General features: G+C 39.6%; 1 protein-coding gene across 4 annotated transcripts in view; it reads right to left on the bottom strand.

Annotated features, from left to right (window-relative positions):
• Positions 1–24,368, bottom strand: part of pkd1a (polycystic kidney disease 1a) — a 64,283-nt gene that overhangs the window by 34,786 nt on the left and 5,129 nt on the right. For 2 of the 4 annotated variants that reach the window (XM_044190303.1, XM_044190301.1), the window contains exons 2-14: positions 13,682–13,753; positions 13,501–13,569; positions 12,402–12,473; positions 10,617–10,780; positions 9,788–10,038; positions 9,083–9,343; positions 8,777–8,945; positions 6,481–6,658; positions 4,296–4,516; positions 2,779–2,900; positions 2,519–2,669; positions 790–1,052; positions 90–470 (exon numbers count right to left, since the gene is read on the bottom strand). In XM_044190303.1, the coding sequence (XP_044046238.1) occupies positions 90–470; positions 790–1,052; positions 2,519–2,669; positions 2,779–2,900; positions 4,296–4,516; positions 6,481–6,658; positions 8,777–8,945; positions 9,083–9,343; positions 9,788–10,038; positions 10,617–10,780; positions 12,402–12,473; positions 13,501–13,569; positions 13,682–13,753 (2,374 nt within the window). Of the gene's footprint in view, positions 1–89; positions 471–789; positions 1,053–2,518; positions 2,670–2,778; positions 2,901–4,295; positions 4,517–6,480; positions 6,659–8,776; positions 8,946–9,082; positions 9,344–9,787; positions 10,039–10,616; positions 10,781–11,628; positions 11,737–12,401; positions 12,474–13,500; positions 13,570–13,681; positions 13,754–24,368 lie in introns of those variants that run through there. The other 2 variants (XM_044190302.1, XM_044190304.1) reach the window with 2 other exon arrangements.

Genomic DNA, 24,368 nt, shown 5'->3' with positions numbered 1-24,368 from the left:
AATTTTAACTTTAACTTAACTTTTTCTATTTATATTTCCCTATAGAGAGACTGTCAGATGCATGCTGGGATATGACTTTGATATCTTACCAGAAGGCTGTACAGTCCGGGCTGGGGTAGACCAGCAGACAGCTGTGCTCCCTGCAGCTGAGTCTTACTGTGTCCCACATAGAGAACTCTGACGGGGCAAACTACTTCCTCCAGCCAGCCTCCCTCACCATCCTCCACCAGCGCCTTCACGTCAAGCTCCGGGTCAGGCAGAGGGTCAGCGTCGTGGTCAGCCGAGGAGTCTGTTGACTGTCTGGTGTTGTTGATCCAGAACCACTCTGATTGGTTGAGGGCTAAAACAGATTGTCGCCACAGTGAGTGTGGGGAGGATTGGCAGGGAAGAAGGGAGGCGGGGCCAGCATCATGCTGCAGGGCGATGACATCACCACGGGAAACCAAGAGGTCCTCCAGTTGTTCTTGTACCTTGGAGAAACAGTGGTCAGGAGAGTGTACGTTACATGCAAATACAGATCAAAGTCAGATAGACAGAAGTAAAATTGCACTCTGCCAACTTTGTCTGCAAATATGGAGTGTCTTCTTTATTGAATCAAATCTTAATCTGCCTCTTTTATTGCAGTGAAATGGCAGGCCTTGTACAACAGCTGCAATCCCTTAACTGTTTATCCAAACACCCTCAAATTAAAGCTGGCAGTCATCAACTATTTGTTCTGGGCTTAGCATATTTCATATCCAAAGCTTAAACACTGAAAACTTTCTCCCTGACTAAAGTATATCCTCTCACCAGTATGTGTGCAGCTGGTCCTGCTGGTAAAGTGAAGACCACCTCATTCTGTAGGGTGTATCGAGGCCTCAGCACCCCAGGGGGCAGGCGGTGAGCCTGGGTGCAGTTAGGACAGGAAGATGGCTGGCAGGGACTAGAGAGGGGCAGGCAACGGCGTTGGAAGGGACACCACTGCTCTAGTCGGGGGCAAGAGGGTGGATCACTGCTCCTGGTGTCATTGTGGACACAAACAGCCACCGGAGCACACGCTGGACCTCCACAACCTGAGACACAAGATGTATCTTGTTTTAATCTTTTTTTTTTTTATTGAAGTATAGACATATTATATTATTATTCTCTCTTATTACATTTAACAAAAGTAAAAGCAAAATGTAATTAAAGTATCAAAAGTATAAGAGTAGCCGGAGTTTGGCTCTGCCAGAGTGTTATATTATATTATATTATTGGATTATTACTGATGCATCACTGTGTAGCAGCAGTTTAATGTTGTATCTGGAAGTGGAGCTAATTTCATCTCTACCTCCTTACTATTTAATACATAGCTAACTATTTTATATACTATTGGGTTGTTTAATCTATAACAATGCATCATATTATACAATCCGACCATATGTTTTGTAGGCCTATCTGAAAAGTAACTATAGCTGTCAAATAAATGTAGTGGAGCAGAAGTGTTCAGTCACAGATAACAGAAATACTCAAGTACAAGTACCTCAAAATTGTACTTAAAAAGTATTTCACTTTCCACCACTGGATGTAGTCTATTCATATATTATTGTTAGATATTTTTTCTGTTTAATAACAAAGGCTATATAGTGAATAAAAAGGAGACAAATTGAGCAAGGAGAAAAGACAACACAAACAAGTCAGAATCTAAAGCTGATTTGTAATTGCAGTTTTGCCTGATGTCACTTTACATCTAACAAGCATAATGGAGCAAAACTGCAGATAAAAGCAATGAATTACTGGATCAAAGAGATGAAATAAAGCAAGTTAAGTGTCTCTCCAAAACAAGCCAAAAAGTGTGCACTTGTGGAATCTGAATGTTAAAGATGTGTGTGTGTGTGTGTGTGTGTATTTATAGAGAGAACATAATTATCTTGCTGGGCTGATATCCATCTTCGAGTGGGGTAGAGCAAACTTGCTTTCTGTGTAATTAATAATCTCAGTATCGCCACTATCTCCTCCCCTGTGGCTGCATTCACAAATTCCAAATGAAAGTTTCACAGAAAACGTGCTCTCATGTCTTTAACAAGCAACTCGCCTCTCTGTGGATTTCTGTTTCTCACATCTTTCGTGCATCCACTCTCTGCTCCTCTGTCTATTGCACAGCTTTGCTGCTATGTCTCAGTGGAGAACTTCAAAAAAACACAGAAAGCATCTCAATTTTTTGTGCTTAGAGCCATGCAGTGTTAGTTACGTGTCATGTGTCTGGACGAGGACAGGAAGCGCTCAGAAGGGAGCTGACCTTGAATGGTCTTGTTTCCTTCCTCTCCTGTTTTGCCCTACTTTCTGTCTCCATTCAAACTTTTCTTTCATGTTCACCTACCTAACAACTTTAGACAAGGCTGGTCAATGTGTGTATGTGTGTGTCTGTGTGGATGTTGTTGTCTAACTAGAGGTGTGGGTGCAGGTGGCTTATAGGTTTTTTAACACCTGCTGATACCAGGAATGTGCAGATGGTTTTATGTGTCAAGTGTGTGAGAGGGTGTGATTCTGTTTGACTCACTGGGTAGCAGCAGGTGCAGGCCGGGATAATGACAGTGAGGTCTGTAGGTCTGGAATCGAACGTGGATTTGTGAGCTGAGCTCCTGAGTGACAAACTCTAGGGAGGACAGACGACCTGCATGAACAAAGCTCAGAGCTGGGAACAACAGCACCTGTGGGGAAAAAATAGGGAAAATTGAGGAAAACAGACAGAGTTTGATGAAAAAAGGTATGAGGAGAACAGTACGATGATTAAATAAACAAGCTGAGACTCCTCCTCACTTCTATGCCAACGCTGGGAGGTTGTGGAGAAGAGAGCGGAGCGGATGGGGCGTGTTGCAAAGGATTATGGGAGGGAAACACAGCCAGGCCCACCATGTAGATCCCTGCATCTGGAACTCGCACTGTAGAGGCAGAAACAGAACGAAGTCAAGGTGACAAAAGATGAGAGAGGGGTTTAAAAAGAGGAGAGAGGTAGTGGAGGCGATTTATAAGAAATGATGGAGCACCTGCAGTCCACACTGTTCCAAACTGTTTTGAGAAAGAGAGAGAAGAAGAGGTGAGAGAAAGAACAAGCCTCTGAGGACAGAGACCAAACAAAACTACTGAAAAACTAAAGATACTAAAGGAAGAACACTTCAGTACACGATGTATCTGCTATCTGCAGACTGACGCAAACACAGAGACAGAATCAATGACAGACTAAAGAAACACAATTAGACAGGCAGGCTGACAGATACACACACAAATACAGTACACTTAATTTCACACTGTGACAGTTCAGTTTTGAAGGCAGTTTTAGACTGTGCTGATTCCTCTGTTTGCTGTCATACATTTCTTTAGAGGAATTCTGCCTCATTAGACTCTTCCTGTGGAGCAGACTGACATGGTCAGTCCAGTTCTGCTTGAGCTCTGTGTGCACCAAGTGAAGTACTTTATGAGACTGACACGTACGCCCTTAAGAACGTGTTCTATTTCTATTTCAAACTGAGATTGTGCCCATTTCTTAACATGTTTTAACACCAACTCACCCACATTATGTTGGCCACTTAACATCAACATGTGGTTAACACTTTGCACTTTGCGTTTGGACATTCAAAATGGCAGCAATCAAATGCGCTCCACTTCAACAAGTATTGATATCCAGTTGCCACATATAAATACTATAAAACACTTTATGGAGTCTGCGTATTTTCTACAGCTTTCAGCTGTGTTTTAAGGCACATGGACATGTAAATAAATGTAACATTTTATTCCTTTACAAACACTGACAAATGGGAATACTTACAATTATGAATGTGGCCTTTGGGTAACAAACTATTACATTTATCAGGTAGAACTGTTTCCATTCTTCCATGTTCACCTAGTCTGAAAACGTGACCCTATTCCTTAACAGACACAAATCCTCATCAGCACTACTATATTAAGATGAATGAAAAGAAGTGATGCTTTGCCATAATGTTCTGCTGAAAATGACAGTATCTGGATGTTTCTTACACAAGGAGCAATTTGTATTAATGCTCCAATTATACATGGTGCTTCAGGGAGCCAGTCTTGTGCCTGTGATTAGTTATGAAGGAGGCTGTTTGCTTTTCCTTTCTATGCTTGTTTGTGCCTCAACTTAATTTACATCAAATTGCCTGTGAAAAAGGCGCAGAGGGATTTGGGGAAAATGCATTTGCATTGAATCTGTCCCTCTTTTCATTTTCTTCCTCCGATTATGGGTTTCTAGGCAATCGAACTGCTCCATATTTTTGTGTGCATGTGTCAGTGTGTCTGTGTGAATATATGGAACCTACCTTGGGGGCTGTACTGGCAGACATAGGCCCGCTTGGCGTTGCATTGGTGTGAACTGGTCTGATTGCGCTGATCAAGGGACACGCACACGTTTCCGCGGGAGATCGGGGAACGAGGTGGCAGGCCCTCCTCTCCCTCCTGTGCCTCTGAGCCGTTTACCCAGCGCAGCTTGCCTGGAGAGTTGACATCACTCAAGCCCAGCCACACACCTCGCTCCCTGGGCCAGGAATAGACAGGTAAGACACAGATTAACACAGCTGCTACTTTACATTTAGCTACGTGGCTGTTGACATCTGGAAAATTGACTCCATCACTTACACGTACACAGAAAGACACATACAAACATTACAAAATCTAAGACAAGAATTCAAAGAAAACACATGTAGTTCAAGGGTGAATGATGAAAAGACGGAAAAATGTGTTTTTCACAAATATCCATGTGTATGTAATGGTACCATCAGATGGAACAACACACCACACAAACCTCCTTACAAAACATCCAGACTTGAATCAATGTGGGTCTCAGTAAGTGACATTGACGTCTATGAATTATGTGCCAGCTTGCCTTCAACAATCAATGATTACACACAGAGAGAGAGAGAGAGAGAGAGAGAGAGAGAGAGAGAGAGAGAGAGAGAGAGGATGAAAATGGGCTTTGGATGAACCCCAACTGGATTTTACAAAGGGGATGTTTGTAGATATTTTGTATGTTCCTGTGATTACGACAGATACATTTTTAATAGATTTACTAATGGAGTACACATTTCCCCACGGCTTCAATTTTTCTTTTTGTCATACGCTGTTAACTGAAAACAAAATGGTCTTCCCTCCTAAAGAAAAGTCAGTGTCCGACTCATTATGATCTGGTCAGACTTTTCTACACTGGCTGACTACTTACATCTGTGAAAACGACATCTGAAAGAGCAGACGGGCTAAAAAATACAAGCAGAGAGGGAAGAAGAAAAAAAATGTCTTTGTGGCAAAAAACAGGGACTGATTAAAAAAAAAAATGAGGCTCCTTATATAAGCGAGGGGGTGGATGAACAGACGAGTGGAGGAGGAGAGAGGGGATAAGCTCCATCTGCAGCAGGTTTTTTCTTCTCTCATCCACTTAGGTCTACGAGGGCAGGGCCTCTACCCTCACATTAACACACACACACCGTGAACTGTGGACTCCTCCTCCCAGGGTGTTAAAGTTACAATACAGCTGTGCTTTTACAGATGTGTTTTTTGCAACCCTCTCTGACCTAAACACCAAACAGTGGAGACCTTCAGATCAGCACAAGGCCAGAAACTTTTTCATCATAGCAAAGCCTTGATGTCCATGTCTGGTGCACCACACAGACACATACAGTAAAGAAGCACTACTATTTTTGTGGAAAGAGACTGTTCCCATGGCTAAGCCTGACATCATGATCACATCATACACACTATACTATGTGTGAAAAAACTGCAATTTCTGTATTTTTATGCAGCCAGAGAAAAAATGAAAAACAAAAGAAACAAATTAATAGATGACAAAAAACAAAGGACCAATTAACCAGAGAAAACAGTAAACAGTAAATAATGAATAACGAAAAGAACTGCCCTTGAAAACATCCTTATGTCTGAACAACACGTGCACACACATCCAGACACAAAGAGTCACATTCAGTCAAAAAAGCCTAAAAAGTTCACACAGACAGGAGGGGAGAAACAAGAAAAACACACTTTTTGTACCCCCATCCAAACCACGTACTTTGTGATTGACAGTGATTGAAAGTTCATCATCTGTTTTGAGCATTTGATGTCTGTCATAATGTTTCTTTGGCCGTCGCTGCTGCAGACAGACTGCAACATGGTGAAAACTATTAAGTTACAAACAGGGAGGACACGTTGTGTTGCAGAGCTGGCAGGTTATCTGTTCTGTACCTGACAACTTTCTACAGAGCCTGGTCTCTTCTACTGATATAGTATGAATACTGACAACTATCTCTATATCCGCATATATATTTATGTATTGACGCCACACAGTAATACTAATACATTAGTACTTGAGGAAAATCTTTACTGAAATTCATCACATCACAAACTGACATCACAAACAGAGAAAAAAACAGAGAATATACATACAGTACTATTGCAAAAAATCCCAAAGAGAAATGATGAGGCCCCATTTCTGAACCCCATCCAGACAGAAACACTCACTGTGTGACTTTGTGTGCCAGCAGGTTACGCAGCGCGTCACTCCTGACTATTGCCAGATCCCCGCCGCGGTCTGAACACTGTTGTCGAGCATCTGTCCAGCTCAACTCCACTGGAACAATCTGGAAACAGCGTGAAGACTCGGCGTGGTACACCCCATCCTTTGGACAGTGAGGCGAGGCTGGCAGAGGACAGAAACATTCACATGATTTCCCAGATTGTTTGAAGTCTCACTTGCAACATCATGGAAAGATACAATCATTATTCTATTGCTAAAGAGATGCTCTTCAAAAGACTTGACTTATAGATACCTTCAAAGCTTTTTGAAGCTTTGAAGGTATTACAAAAGCCTCAAGGTACAGAATTAATTCTTAAATTATATATATATATATATATATATATATATATATATATATATATATATATATATATATATATATATATATATATATATATATGACACACTTGAGAGAGACAATAACTTAAAGATCATTAGAATCAAGGTGTTCACAAAACCAGTACTGTTCAAACAGGATTTGCATTTATGAAGTTAGAGACTCTTCAAAAACTGTAAAAAAAAAAAAGGGAAAAGAAATAGAGGAAAAGGGGCACAAAGAAGGAGCAAAAATACTGAATCCACATTAAAGATGCACTGAGTTATTAATGTATGATGAATACTGAATATGTATTGTGGCATTGATGTGACCTTTTACATACTTATGACCACGTGATATTTCAGTTTTTCTTTTAAATTAATTTGCAAAAATTTCTACATTTCTGTTTTTTTTCTGTCAAGATGGGGTGCTGAGTGTACATTAATGAGAAATTAACTTTTGGATTTTAGCAAATGGCTGCAATGAAACAAAGAGTGAAAAATTTCTGGTAGGGTCTGAATACTTTCCGTACCCACTGTATACAAGGAGACGAACACACACACACACACACACTATCCAGTTGACAGCCAGACAGAGCCCAAAATGACATGTCTTGTCTTTCATAATTCCGCATTGTCCTCCAGTGAATCACATTATTATAATATTACTTAATATTATAAGTATGGCCTAGACCTGCTCTATAAGAAATGTGCAATGAGAATTTCTGTTATGAATTGGCACTATATAAATAAAACTGAATTGAATGAAACTGAATAGTTTCACAAACTCTCACCTTGTACCGTCTTTCTTCTAAAGCTATGCCTTTGCAGAAACCAGTCCTACAATATCTCAGAGAAACAACCTGGTGCACAGATCAAATAATATTAAGACTAAATCATTAAAACTGAACTCGACAAATTCATTATACGCTGTCATGGGAGATGAGGCAGGGTATGAAGGAGGGGCTGTCAGGAGACGAATGAAGAAGGGAGATAGGTTAAGCGTGTGTGAGTCTTTAAACAGTATACAGGAGAGAGATTGTGTGTGTCTGTGTATGTGTGAGAAAGGGATATAGGGACACAGTTAATGTGTAACTGCTTTCATAGACTCAGACTTGCCTGATGGGTCACTCTACCCTGACTGTGAGAGCTTCAAGAAGCTCAGTTTGTAGAGTTCAGAAAGGCAGCTACAAAGTGTTAACTATAATAAATATTTTTATAATAACAAAGGATCACATGACTATGTGTAATATGAAAGGTGTCACTCATAGTGATGAACCCAGACAGAATTATCACCCGACTCTGCAGTTCTACGGAGTGTTTTGGCTTGTTTTAGCACAGTGTTTTGGTCCACTCTCACCGCTCTCATAGTATTGTTTTCGGCAGCAGCAGCAGACAGCTGCTTTAATTAAAAAAGCGCTAAAAATCCACTGTACACTACCTGCCCAGCACCAAAGGGCAGACGGACAAAGTTAGCGACTAGCTGGTGAAGACATTGGAGCATTTAGCAGCTAAAGAGGCAGATATTTCCCTCAGGAGTTGGTAGAGACCAGAAACTAGAGCTAAAAGAGAGTGAATATTGGACATTCATCAGGTGTTCACAAACACCACTCTAAATGAATGCTCAACCATAAAATGTCAACATATCAACTTAAAATGTGACATGTCTTATTTCCGCTGCTCCCAAGTGGACAAAGAAATCAGTTATTGCAAGTGCTAATTAGGAAGGATTATTTGAGAATTTACAGAATTACTATCAACCCCAAAGATGGCCATTGAGCTGCTGTTCAGATTTACAGCAGCAGGAGAGCCTCATTACCATGAGGAGATTAGAGTCAGACACCATTTCCCTGCTGATAAGTTTATGGACAGTCCATCAGCTAAGTGTCATTAGCTGCTCAGAGCTTGAGTGTTGGTGTATCTTACCTTTGGCAACTTGGACGCCATCCTTTGTGATCTTCCAGTCTACATCCACGCCAGCAGCGCCCCAGCTGACAAGCGTGAACTCTAGGCTCTTACTGGCCACAGCAAGAGATGGACAGCGCAGCTCCAGCCTGGATGGAAGTGTCACGGTCACTTCTACGTGTGCAGAGACCTGAACGTGCAAATATGAAACAAAATATTAAAATAACATGTCATTGTGTTATAGAAAATTAAAAAAAGAAAACAACTGCTGTTCTTTTATTATAGTGTATGAAAATAAAAAACATTTCCTATTTATTTCTCCCTCACCTCCTTGTGTCCAGCCCAGGCCATCAAACTAACCGCATAATGTCCCGGAAGTCCATATTTGTGAGTTGCTGTGGTAAGCCCTGTTCCTGTAGTGTTGACCCGAGATGAAAGGTCACCAAAGTCCCAGGACAGTGTCACCGGAGTGACAGAGGAGGCGGCAGAGAAACTGATGCTGTCGTGAACACTTTGCAGTGGGAGAGGCTTCAGTGAGACCGAGAAGTCCACCGCAAACACATCATGAGCCACAGTCCACCCACACTCCTGTGTATAGAAGTATTTAAAAGTAAAATAAAACTGTTAAATTATAAGATGTTTGTGGTTTTACTATTATTTGTATGGTTTTAAATAAAAACTTGGTTTTAATGAAACTTATGAACTGCTCTAATTTAAAATCAACAAATCTTGGTTTTCAATTTGTGTTATGGATAACTTCTCTTGAGTTGCTCTGTGCAGGAAACTGAAACTGAGGATGTAGGGAAGTCATTCAAGACACAGAGGGAAGTTGTTGGGAGGTTATAGGAAGGTTTAGAGGAAATTGTGAACGTTGTGTTTACAAGATAAGAAACAAAGCAAGGAAGAGAGAAGAGAAGGAAGCTACACTAAAGGAGGTCTCCATTAGAAGCAGGTGTTTACGATGCAAACACTTGACATCTGAAGGTCTCACAGTGCAATATTTACTATCTGGGACCACTGTGTGCTGCATACCTTCATAACATTGGGGTTTGTACAGGCAGCGGAGCACTGAGATTCGCTGATGAAGTTCGGCTCTGAGTTTGTGCTGCAGAGACACTCGTGCCTCGCCCCCAAGCCCCCGTAGCGGTGTGATGCAGCGTAACACACACTGTTACACTGTTCACGTGTGAAGTTTCCGGGTGTGGAGGAAGAGAAGATAACAAGCTCGCTCCGTCCCCCTCCTCCACTGCTGCTGTCCTCAAGACAAGCTGCATAGTTCAGACCTGTAGAAGAAGGAAAGGTTTTGTAACTCAGTCAGTGCAGTGCAAATATATCTTGTCTCACATCTCATTTCGAATTTTAATCAGTACCAGACTTTCTCTGTCCAAACCAGCAGAAGAGATCAAAACAGGTCAACTAATGTGCAGTTTATTCCTATGATGTCTGAATTTGCCCTCACAAGGATTGCATAATACAGTAACATTCATTTTGTCCTTTGATTTGAGTTTAAAAATCCAAAAGCAACTACTAAGGTGTTCACCTTTGTTAAGCATTTTCATGTATTTACTTTTAACTTTTTTGGTAGATAAGCCTGTGTAATAATCGTCAAGTGCACTTGCTTAATGTCTTTCTTTCCCTGAGTTGAGCTTGCCAGAAGGACTTAATGTAGGTCAAGGAAGTCTCTCAACTACTTCTATTATGGTACACATGAATCTGAAAAGGCCAGATGGGTCTATTGCCAAGTAAACAGGGAAAGCAGATTAATGAGCTTTTAAAAGTTTTTTGAGATTTGTCATTTTTGTGACATGTAAATATAACATGTGCTGTCGTGTGTCTGCATTAGCGTGTATTTGTTTCATACCACAGGTGAGCAGGCTCACGTTGAGCAGGGGTTGGTGGCGGAGCTCAGGAGGGTGCTTGCAGAGCATGGCGTCCGGGCGTCGAACTCGCACCCCTTTCTCCTGGAGCCAACTGACCAGCCGGAACAGCTTACAGTCACACTCGAAGGGGTTACTGCTCAGGTCACTGGAGGAGAGGAAGACAGGGAAGCAGTGACTGGATCAGTAATGGTGAAACAAGACACTCACAGAGATTGGAGGGGGGTTAGCCGCACTGATGCCACTGTTAATAAAACTGTAGTATGAAATTTGAACAAGCTACAACAAAGAGGGCAGAACATTCTGAGTCTTCTCGTGTTATTAGCTCATCTTTGCAGCATGAAAACATCCTCAACCAAGCTGGTAACATTTTCAATAATTTATTTGCTATAAAGTACTGAAATTATACAAAGTAGTATGAGATTATGTAAATGAAAGTAACTTTACATGGACTTACGTGAATGTCACTTTTTGTCACTTTGTTAACAAATAATGTTGGCGCGACAACGTTAAATGAGCTGGTCTTAACGTCTAAAAACACCCCGTTAAAAAGACAAAATAAATTCCCTGCTTTTGCATTAAAATAATACTCAAACATTTTGGTAAACACACTTGTTTACTGACTTAATGGAGTTATAATATAAATATATAAATAATATCAGTTAGCTAACAGTTAGCATAACAACTAGCTCCTGCCAAAAGTGGGACAATAGTTACACCTTCCAACAAAAATAAGACGTTACTTGTTAGCTAACGCACTAGCCACCAATACATTTTGTTCAGAGTTTTAAAAATATGAAAAGCCTGCAAAGAGACTTCTGGAGGCCGTGTCGGTGCGCAGCTATCTTTCAGTAGCGTTATATGCTAACTATATTAATTAAAACATAATGTCAATATTACAAGATACTGAGTGTAGTTAAATATTACATCTTTGCAGTATTTGGAAAGAACCTTTGGCAGAGCCAGGCTAGCTTCCCCCCCCCCTTGATTACAAACCTTTTACATGGCAGACATCTCGGGTTTTCATAGCAGAAATAGCACAGGTATTACTGATAACATTAATGAAGGCTCATGGCTCTGCTCCACTTAAGTGTCATACACAACACCAGGACCCTGAAACTAGCACAACTAAATGGAAAAAAAACATGACTAATGTTATAAGTTACACCTGTGCTTTTCCTGCAAAAAAAAATATAAATTATGTGAGAGAAAGAAAGGGCAATGAGGTAAAAAGGCGTAGGGTATGAAGGGAAATTATGGGAAAGGAAGAAGCAATGGTGATGGTAATGACAGATGTAAAGAGAAAAAAAATATCGGGGAGACAAGGAAAGAAGAGGGTGAAAATACAGAGTAAGAGATGGAAGGAGGAAAGAAAGACAGGACAGAAAGAACAATAAGATTGTTTGACATGTGTCCCTCTGTCTATTACAGACTAGTCCGTTTAGCTTCGCTCAGTTACAGACTCTGCACAAGAAGAAAACATTTCTCATCTAAAGTCCTGGTGAGGAATAATTACTACTCACTACCTCCCACTCCAGTCTGAAATAGAGCTTCATTCATCTTGTGTGTAGGCGACGTAAGTGGAAGCATTCTGCTTATTAAGCATGTGTGATCAGATGTATGCGTTTGTTTGTGCATATGCTTCTATATCTGTCTGTATAAATAGGGTTTAATTACATTTGATTTATCATTTAATATTTTTAGATTTGTTGGAGAGACAAGGGGATGCAGAGATACAGAGAGGATAACAATGAATTGGGAATACTTACATTTGAGTTAAATTGCATAGGTTGTCGCATATTCTTTCTTCTATGGTGGTGATTTGGTTGTTGCTTAAATCGCTGATGGAAAGAAAACAGGCAAATAATTGTTGACAAGAGTCAAGAGCAAGTCTTTTTCCTTCACTTTTTTGACTGCACTGATTTGTGGCAATTACTACAGTATAATGCTGCCATTTTGGCAAGGTTAATGTGGTGTGGGTTTGTCATTGACTAAAAAGCTTGAAGCCAATAATTGAGTCACTGGATGAATGAACATGTGAAACTGCTTCTTCTACATTATTATCCAATTATAAATTGATGCAGTCACACAAAATGACTTTAGATTTGTATTTAACAAAGAAAAGGACATTCTCACGTCCTCTTTACACAAAAATGACTCATATAACTCAGATATATAACACAATACATAAAACCAAACTAAATCCCAAACAACTGAAGTGCTGAGTGTTTCTACCTCCTTTATTTCCCCCTTTTCCACCCATCTGCTTTGTTTCCATGCTTCTCTCGTTCCTTTTCTACTCCCTCTTCTCGCTTTTCCTTCTCCACTCATGATCTCCTTCTCCCTCCCTCTCTCCTCTATCCAGTAGGCTACATAATGGGGCCGTTGTGTGGTGGTTTTGGAAGGAACTGATGGAAACCACCAGAGTCCTCTCTCATCACACACACACACACACACACACACACACACACACACACACACACACACAAACATGTGCTTAAACGCCCAATGGGTGGAAGAAATAAGGTAATGGATGGAGGAAGGGAGAGATGGAGAGAGGGATAGAGGGAGGTAGTGGGAGCCTGGAGCAGTAAGCTGTAATTGAACGTAATCATGCTGTGATTGGTGTGTGTGTGTGTGTGCATGTGTGGGTATGTGTGTGTGCAGTATACAGTATGTGTGTTTTTTTGTGAATGCTCTCCGGTCCACTTAGCTTACTCCAGGGATTTCTGCCTACTTAAAGCCAGACTAAACCAAGCCTTTCTCTCTCCTGCTTTCTTATCATCTTCCTCATTCTCCCTTACTCCTCTCCTCTCCTCTCAACCCTGGGTTTGCCAGGTTCTCATCTTCTCCAGACTTTGTACTCACAGGATTGACAGCGGCCCACAGCAGAATACTCCTCTGGGGAGAACATTGATCCTGTTCCCTTGAAGATACCTGAAAGAAAGATTTAGATAGTTCGACAAAGATGCATATACTGTAGGAAGATTAGGTGTACTGTCGGTGAAATTATAAGAACACACAAACACATAATGCTGTGTGGACTCACAGCTCTCGGAGGCCAGTGAGACGATCTAGCAGGCTGGTATCAAGGGAGGGGATGTGGTTCTTGGAAAGATCTCTGCGGGAACAAACCAACATATCCACATTTAAAATGCGTGTGAGGGCAAGATGGACACACAAACACATACACTCACACAGTTAATATTGTATTTGCAAAGACACACCATAATGCAGCTGTTGTCTAATAAAAAATGCCATATATCATAACTATCAACTTTTTTTTAGGAACTACAAAACCAGTCCTGTTTAAAATTGGTGACCACTGATTTTTTCAGTTCATTCAGTCAATGTTTTCATCAGCCAAAAGGTCAGTGAACTTACTTCTTACTTACTCCCAACTCATAAAGTAGCATTTACAGTAAATCCTTTTTCTTTTTGCCTTTTATTTGATGGCAGCTAGTAGAGTGACAGCAAATGTGTGGAACAAGAGGGGAAGACATGTAACAAAGGTCCCGGCCCAATTCAAACTGGGGTCAAAATGATTGCATGGTGTGTACTACGACAATTGTTATTATTAGTCTTATTACTATTATTATCAGTATTATTTCTATCACTATCATTCCTATTATTATTACTTTATTAATATTACCACTAGCATTACATTATTATTATTATTTCAAAATTCTAGGAGGAATTTGCATTGTGCTTAAGAAAGGCTTACCATTATGAAACCATATGTAATATGATGCCATCCAGCTTTAGACCTGCTTCAGACTTGTGTTTAGTGATTTAATTTGGCAGTTTGAGAGTTACTGGGATTCATTTTCAATTTAACAGTAAGAAATAAACCCCTGTGAGTTAAGATGAGAATGAAAGGCAGAAGAGGACAACTAATGATAATAATAATAATGCTAAAAATAAATGTCACTTGCTCACATTTGTATATTCATGTGCTGCACTTCATGAAATCATAGACATTCTTATCTTATGTCAAGATGGTTTTGTCTTTTTTTATTCCCTTCTGTTCTTCAGTTCTGCTCTTACACACAGTAGGTAGAATTGCTCACTTACACACTTTCACACATTCTTGCTCCTTTACTAGTGGCAAGAGGGACGCAGAGGTGAAAGAAGAGCAGAACAGTGAGAACCAGCAGACAGGGTTCACTTTGGTACTTGACATGATCTAAGGCATTACTCAAATTTAGAAATGTTCTGTGTTACTTTCATATTGCCAAATTTGAGAAATAAAGATGCAGATGAGGCCAAGTAAAAATTCAGTTTCAGGATAACTGCATAAATCACAATATGGCCAAGTGCAATATCCAAATCACAGAAGCTGCAATTTTGTGATAAAGGTAAAATGTGTGACAAAACAGCATTATAATGTACTGTAAAGTACTGTAGTGCTGCAGAGATGCCCTGGCCTACAAATCTTGTTACCCAGATGTAAGATGTAAGGTTTTTCAGTGAAAATGAAAATTGTGATGCAAAAATGATGATTCCCGCTAATTGTGAATCATATCGCAATCGTAATATCTGTCAAAATAATCTAATATGATTTCTTTTTTTACCATATCGTGCAGCCCTAATGAACATATGTACTGAGTGGGACATTTTACAGTTGCGCAGAGGAGGAAGCAGGACAGAGTCGAGCTAAGTTAAGTGTGCCTTCACAGCAAAGCCTCAGCTGCACGTGAGAATGATGAGACAAAAGGAAAGAGAAAAAAGAACAAGAAGCTAGAGGTTGTGAGAGGACAAAAAGCCCTGTGTGTGTCTGTGTGAGAGACGACAAGACACTGCTGGCCTGGAGTGTTTCAAAGTCTAAGACAGGAAAATGTGTATATGAGTGTATGAGAATGTACTCCCCTTTCTCCTCTCTCTCACTCTCTTTCTTCCTATGTGTGTGTGTGTGTGTGTGTGTGTGTGTGTGTGTGTGTGTGTGTGTGTGTGTGTGTGTGTGAACAGAGCAGGACGCCCATTCCCAAAAGGAAACATCTGTACATTCCAGACAAGCTGTGTAAGAAAGATGGAGACCGAGAGAGAGGGAGAGAGTTCTCCTCTGCTAAACCCATCAGCAGATGAAACAGGACAGCATTAAGACGCTCCGCCCGCAAGCTGATCATTCACACATTAGGCTGACACCTCGCCTCATGTAATGCTCTCAACGTCAATGCCAGGTGTGTGTGTGCTACTCGACTGTATACAAAAACTTTAGACAAGAGGAGATTAAGTAGAGAGAGTGTGTGTGTGTGTGTGTGTGTGTGTTTAACATGACCATATAATGTGACCTTCACCATGTCTATTAGCAACAGGCTCCCGTTCTCTCAGCTACCTCTGCACACACATGGTTTTAGTTACACACACACACACACACACACACACACACACACACACACACACACACACACAGTAGAACACACTTGAGGTATAGGTCTGCGCACAAACACACACACACACACACAGCACACATATGGTTCTGTTTTACTAACGGTGTGGCCAATGATCTAACCACTCCTTATAAGGCCTGTCTGGTGCCACTTATTCTGAGCTGGAGGATAACACACACACACACACACACACACAGTCATTGACTACTTTGTGCTCAGGCAGAGGGAATGACAGAAGGGGAGTGGGCATGGGCTCTGGAGAGGAAAAGATAAATATGAAGATACAGAGAGATGGAGGAAATGAAAAAGTCAAAGAAAGTCACTAAAAAAGATTGATATCTGTTTGACTTCATCCATCTTCCCTCTGCACAAAAATTTAAACAAAAAAAGTCCTGAGTTTGGTGATGAAAACTGTGATGTAGGTCTGATCGTAGGACAGATTGGTATCTGCTGCATCGTGGTGGCGAAGTGGTCCAAGTCCCTGTAAGTGAAGGCCAGCGCTCCACTAACCCACTAAACACAGACTGCTCTGTGGTTGCTTTCATCCACCTCAGCCTCCCTGACTGATTCCTCTGCAGCTCCCTCCCTCCCGCCAGTCACTGCTCCCAGTTTCTTTCCCCATTTCTTCCATCTGTAGCTCTGCTGCTTTGTTTAAGTTCGAAGGTTGGGCAGACCTATATGAGGAAGAGAAGCAGGACAAAAGTAAAGGAGGGGTGATGGCGTTTGAGGAAGAGAAGGCAGGTGTGAGGGGGAAGCAGCAGTGAGCGACACAGGCCAGGTCTGGAGAACAATCGCCCCCACTGTGGGCTGCCTGTCCCATGGGCGCCTGTCCTAGCTAGGCCATTCTCCTCCACACTGCTTCATGTGAGAGCTGCCAGCCAGCACCTCATTCCTGGGCCATAAGTGGGGTGGGAGGGTGGGAGGGATCTTAGCAGTAGTTGGGTACTTTCCCTACTGCAGGAAGAGAGGGAGCATGAAATTCGGGGAATGGGTCGAGGAGTTGGGGAGAAGTGGGTGTTCATTGAAAGAGTTTGGTCTGAAAAGCCTAACATTTAGTTTCTCAGTCTGGCTGGCTGGGTCACAAATACTCTCCTCTCCTCTCCACCTTAGAACATTCTGTCCATTTTTCCAGCTGCTGCTGCCTGGGTCGTCTGGTGTCCAGCTGGCAAGCGAAGGGCAGCTGTGTGCAGCGGTTTAACACACTCACCCAACGAACGACGCACAGAGACACACACACACACACACACACACACACACACTTTACATGCTGTCACTGCATAGAAAAATCCTGTAACACTGTGTTGAGCTCATTGCTCACTCTTTTTCTGGTAAACGAAACTGCGTGAGTTCCACATATCTTGAAGTCATAAACTGTGGGCTTAAACCAGAAATGGGTCTCAGGCCTGCAGTACTTGTGGGATGTGACTACGAAAAAGAAAAAAAACAACTAGTTATTATTTCAATTAAGCATAATTTCAATAATTTCAATAAAAATTTAAATTAGTAACTATATTGTATTGATGTTAAAAGGCAAAAACTCATAACTCAAAATCAAATCCAAAAGTTGTTTGAATTTTCTCCCTTACGTTTTTATGAATTTGCACAAAAAAAGAAAAAAAGAATGGCAATGCCAGGAATTCGAAAACTGAAAACTGACAACTTGGAAGCAAATGAAAACAAATGTTTTGAGTAAACAATGGCGTAGTGGGCCTTGCTTTTACTTCTACTTGTCTTGTTCCGGCAGACTTCCGCACATTACTGCAATCTACAGTTATGTCAATTTATGTCAATTTGAACAAAAGTGTCTTCCAAATAAATACAAGCACATGTCATCAGCAGTGATTTCTCATCATCATCAATATCAAAATATCAATCAACATATTGTAACAGAAGTCATAAAGTGCCTTAGAATAAAGCAAACAACAAATGAAAAGAACATAAACAAAACAAAAACAAAATTATGTCAAATGCAAAACACCAAAAGCTGACTAAAATAAATAGGATAGTAAAATTGAGCACACACAAGCAATCAATTAAAGTGACGTTTATAAATGTGAATTTGATTGGCATTTGGTAAATAGGTGTGTAGACTTAAAAACCATGCATGCTTCCTGAAATTTGCTGACAACGTATAAGAATAATAATGGATATTAACTTATTTTTTTCATCCTCCACTTCACTTCAAAATTCATAGGTACATTCTCACCCTATGTGTTGTTTTTATAAATACCAGTTTTGTGTGGGAAATGGAATATGCTTGTTTTTGTGTGTTTGCATTGTTTATACATCTGGGCCCCGTTCTTTTGAAATCTAAAAATTAAAATGTAAAGGACAGCTGCAATTTACATTTGAATTTTAGCAGGATGGATATGTGACTGTCTAAAAAACGATAATGTAAAACTAAATTTGATTAATGTCACCCTTGTGCCACAGAAACATGCTAATTAAATGTTAAATGTCTGGTGCAATTATAATTTTTTTGTGTGTCACATATCATGTGACTACAATTATAAACTGCTGTTTAAAATAAGGTTTTTAATGTCCTTTAAGTTATGACAGGATGGTGTCATCAAAGGTAAGACAATTAAATTAAAGTAGACTTTGTGTTTTCTTTGTGGTTTTGGCAGACAATATGCTTCCACCTAAATGTTGTGCAATTCATAAGCAAATTTCCATACAGGAAGTACATCAAATTGTGAATCAGTGTGTTTCAGTGTTTCCGTTAACTAATGCTATGCTACTATTTTCAAGAAGAAGATTACATTTATGTTATCTTAATTAATGCATTTGTCCACACATGTTTGGACACTGTTTTTGGGGCTCTCTGTTGAAGGCCAGGCATACAGCGCATTCAAAATCAATAGGAACAGGAGGTGCATGTCATAAAACAAGACTAACAGTCTACAGCCATGCTAGCAGCTCTGTGAGGCCGTACTTAGGCACAGAGTTGCTTTGAGCTAAGTACTAACATCAACATCCTAACAGGCTCACAATGACAATGCTAACATGCTGATGCTAAGCAGGTATAATGTTTTATAGCGAGCAGTACATCTAGATTTCAGACACTTATGAATCCTCATCATTTCACTGACAGGTGAAGTGTCGCACAAGCTTTCAGATCTATAAAATGTGAAGCATTGCATTGTGGGATTGTTAGCAGAAAGTAGTGTTCATGCCATGGGCACAACTTTTTTTGTTCCGTTGTGGCATTTTGAGGGCACTACAGTATATAGTGCATACATTTACACAGTCAGACAAAATGGTTGGTAAATGCAGCCCATGTTCACCATCTTAGTTAAGTGTTATACGGTGGCCGAGACGTGTCGAACGAACTGCATATCCAAAACACTTTCAACAACAAATTCAAAAAACACAAGCACATTAATGGAAAACACAAATGCAAAAGCCACAACATAACAACGGAAGTGAGCAACAATATATGCTGACAATGAAACGCAAGGTCTATTATTGCCACTGTCTGAGATTGATAAATCACTGACACAAAGAGTATATATATATATAGATATATATAGATATATATATATATATATATATATATATATATCTATATATATATATATATATATCTATATATATATATATATATCTATATATATATATATATATATATATATATCTATATATATATATATATCTATATATATATATATATATCTCTATCTATATATCTATATATATATATATATATATATATATATATATATATATATATATATATATATATATATATATATATATCTATATATATATCTATATATATATCTATATCTATATATCTATATATATATATATATATAGCTATATCTATATCTATATATCTATATATATATATATATATATCTATATATATATATATATATATATATATATATATATATATATATATATATATATATATATATATATATATATATATATATATATATATATATATATATATATATATATATATATATATATATATATATATATATATATATATATATCTATATCTATATATATACATATCTGCAGAGAGAGCAGAGAGCACAATAATGAAGTATGTCACCCAGCAGTTAAATGAGATTCCAACACCATCAAGGCAAGCAAAGCTTCAGCCGCCCTGACAGCACAGAGGTCGGCAGCCGGCACAACCGACTACTTCAGCTCAGTCCTCCACACCATGAACTGGGTGACCGACTGCACCACTTCATCTTTAGCTTCCTTTATTGACTCATGCTCTGTGCTCGTTCTGCTTGTTTTGCTAGTTGCATTAGTTTTATGTGTGGCTTTCAGGTTCACTGGCATAAAATAAATAAGACTCAAATGCCCCTTTTTGTAGATTTCCCGCCTACACAGATCCACAGATATGGATCCTCTGTGGCCTTACAAATGGGAGGATGCATTTGCATTATTTCCTTATTCTCATTATCATGTTTTTGACAGGGTTGTAGTTCCACAGTTTAGAGGCTAACAATCCAATTTTCTATTTTCAGCCTTGTTAGCATTTAGCCCATGCAGGACAGAGTGTTATTCTGCGATATATTTGTGTCTGTGACTCTCTGCACCCACTGTGAACAGACTACACAAACGGAGAGTGTGTTGGCGACAACACACGGCGCATGCACACACTGTACACACACACACACACACACACACACACACACACACACACACACAAATACTCTTGTGTTGGCTTTTTATATCTAAATGCAATGCAAAGCAAAATCCAATTATCACTCTGTCCACTTCTTTCTGTGGGTAAAGTAACCACAGGGAGACAACAGGTTAAGTTGTTTTGTCGTGCTGGAGCAAATGTTTCCTCTGCAGGGAACACCTGCCATAGTTTGTTTCACTTTGTCCTGATTTCTTACTGCCTGTCATGACCCAGTCCAAAGGGAAACATTTTAAATTGGCTGCATGCAAAACAATGATCTATAGGACACTGATTATTTAGAGATGTAATAAATGAAAAAAGGCTTGAGTTTGTATAATCAAGATCGCATCTCTACAGGTTTCTTCTCTCTTGCTTTAACTTCCTTTTCTATTCTTCTTTCGTCTTTACAATGCAGATAGACTTTACACAGGGGAATAAAGGTAAGCTTCTTTAAGAATATGTAAGACAGTCTTACAAGCATACTTGTTAGTGTTTTCCGAGCTTTGCTTGACAATATGCATAATGAATCTATAATACAGGTCTAATGTAGGACTCTTACTTACAGCTGCAACCTACTGCATGTTATACTGCCTGAATGCACTTGATGGCCTTGTTTACACTGTATATGAGTGATATGTAATGTCTATTCAACATGTTGGTCACACACTGTCCCTCTGTACAAATCAAAGGTCCATTTATCTAGTAATTTCTTGAAGTTATACTCCACCCAAAAGCTTTGTTTTGGGTATCAAACACTCAGTTTTAAACCGTGGCTATAAAATGGCTGTAGTCAGCTTGAATTTAAACAGTTTCAATGGATTCCAAGGGTAATAACTTCCAAAACATCCATAGAGACTTTTCAAACCACTCCTGCAGCATAATCCACTTCTCCACTGTCCAGTTTCCCCAAAATGTGGCAAGATTCTGTGGATATTTTTACTGTGAAAATGTGTCACTATTGGAATCCACTGAAACATAATGAATTCAAGCTGATCACAGCAGATGTTCTCCGTTGATAAGCAAACTACAAACTTTTTACAGCCACTTTTCATGTCTACATTGCGTGTTTGATACTCAGCATGCATTTTGAGTGGACTATCACTTTAAAGTACATCAGTGTCATTTTTGCTTTTGCATTTAGCTCAGTTATTTCAGTCCAGCCCTCTCTTCATATTGCAGCGCACAAACAATGTGATTGATGTGACACTGGGGCAATTCAATTGCGTCAATGTTTCACTGTCAAACCCTGCTTAAAATTAACTCCTACAGACGGGCGATTGATGGTAAGCAAAGTGTAATATAATTATAAGACTGACGTGAAAACAGTCAACTCAGTTAACATGTAATAAGACCGATGCTTTAAAAAGTAATGCTTTATAGTTAGTGTGATGGAACATCTAGCTCTGCAATTTTTAGGTTCGTAGAATTTTACAAGTAGCTTCCTCTGTAGGTATGAAAACGAACCTTCATATCTCCAGCAACCAAGACAATTGGCACTTAAAAAATAAAAACACCTGTAATTTATCCTCTATGTTACCCTGTTAGTTCCTAGCCTGTATATCTGTTTCTTTTCAGGCTTCAGTCTGTGAACACAACATATCTGGCAGAGCTCTGGCGGGAAGAATTGCAGCCAACTACTGCACAAGAGTATGTCAGCCGTTACTTGTGTTGGTGTTGGAAGGTGTGAGTGAGATAAGAGTTGCAGTCCAACAAACTTACAAGAGTTTATAAAACTTTAAAGACAAAGCATGACTTCAGTCAGGAGGATGTTGCATCACCTGCACACACACACACACACAAGCCTTTTTGCGAAAATTAGTTCCTTCTTCAGCCTGCAGTGTAACCAACACTTCAGTGAGTTAATAATGAAACAAGACATTTCTGTTACCACCAGTTAAAAATTACTGAGTGCATGGACACACACACACACACACACACACAGAGAGGAGAGCATGGGAGCTGCCTCGTCTTCTTCTCGTCCTGCTTCTTCCTTCGTTCTCTTATTTACGACCTTCTGGAATGTCTCTCCTTCTGTGAGTGATGTCATTAGTTACTATATCCATGGAAACACAACAAATTCTCCCTCGCATATGGTTGGTACATTCAATCTTTCCTTTCCCACTTCATTGAGTGAGTGCGTGAGTGTGTGTGTGTGTGTGTGTGTGTGTGTGTATGTGTGTATAGGTGGTTGTATGGATGATAACCACCTCTGGAGAAGGAGAGCAGCAGAGACAGAAACAACAACACAAAAAAGTGGGAGAATTTGAGATTGAGTCTTGTCTGTCTGTGAGCTGTCAGCTGTGAAGCCTAATGACCCAGTGTCAAGGCAAACCTGCTCTCTGTAAACAGACTTGTATCAAAAGCACATCGCCACGCCTGTGTGTCCGTGTGTGTATATGCATCTCGCTGCCATGGTAACACCACAAAATTCTCCTGAGCGAGGCAGATAGGACCGTGGTGTGTAAGACTGTGAGTGTGTTTACAGTTCAGGTAAAGGGTGCACTGCCTAAGACAGACACAGTCTTCAACAACGTGAGGAGAGTTAATTTGGAAATCAACTAGTTACTTTACTTTTACTTTCCCTACATTTAGTACTAAATAGTTTCTTTACTAAGTTAATATGTTTACAATGAAACTCCCTTTTCCAAAGCAATGTAACTGGAAAAACTGTTGAAATATACAGTACACATTGAAATATGCTATAACTTTATATACAAACTTTGGCAAATTTACTTTTTAGACACACAAGCAGCACAATACCTCCAATATCAAACTAATAACCAAATCCCATCAGCTACTTATCATTTCACGTATTTCGCATCAGACATTTTGACTGGTTAGAAAAAGCACAGATGAACTGGTAACATTAATGATGGCAATGCAATTTGGCATTAGTGATGTTAGTGTTTGATCACCCTTGATCAATGTTAGTATTTATTAGCACTCCACTTTTTTCACCTGGGCATGTATTATTATTATGCACTTGATGTATTGATGCTTTTTTTTTTTTTTTTTAAATCTTGATAGTTTTATGTTTTATAGTGGTTTTATGGTGGGGTGTGGTTTTTTTTATAGGTGAAATTACCAATTACTTTGATTTCTGAATTGAGTTTGTATTAACAGTATAGTAACTTAGCAAAAATAATCTAGCAAATGTAGCATGCTAACATGCCAGTGTTAGTATGGTAACACTATTAACATTCTAGTAGTATGCTAGTACGGTAACATGCTCTACAGGTAGTGATAAATGAACTGTGAGTGTCTCAAAACATCAGCTGGCAGCACGGGGTAAAAAGCACAGAAACATTCCCCTCAAAACACAGCTAAAGTACCTGCGGCTAACGAAGTACAGCAAAGACTGATGACGGCTCACTCAAGTCTGACAACACAGAGCTAATCCTGACAAATATTACACACCTTTTGTGTTCGTGTTCAATATAAAATAATATAAATTAAAGTCTTTTGTCATTTTTTCCAGCACCTACAAAGCATCTGCGTCTCTTTGCCTTCATGAAAAGTTTTCTGGACTTGTACTGTAATTACATTTTGTTTTTGTAATGTAAAAACTCATATACAATGAGTTGGATGTACTCTTCCATCTCTGACATGGCCTCTGGGTTTATGTCTAGCTGAACGGAGACATTAATGTGGACAATACTGTATTTATGAAGGGTCTCAGCTGATACAAG

Source organism: Siniperca chuatsi, linkage group LG3 (genome assembly GCF_020085105.1).
Source record: "Siniperca chuatsi isolate FFG_IHB_CAS linkage group LG3, ASM2008510v1, whole genome shotgun sequence".
Lineage (NCBI taxonomy): Eukaryota > Metazoa > Chordata > Actinopteri > Centrarchiformes > Sinipercidae > Siniperca > Siniperca chuatsi.
This window is presented reverse-complemented; position numbering and strand designations above follow the sequence as displayed.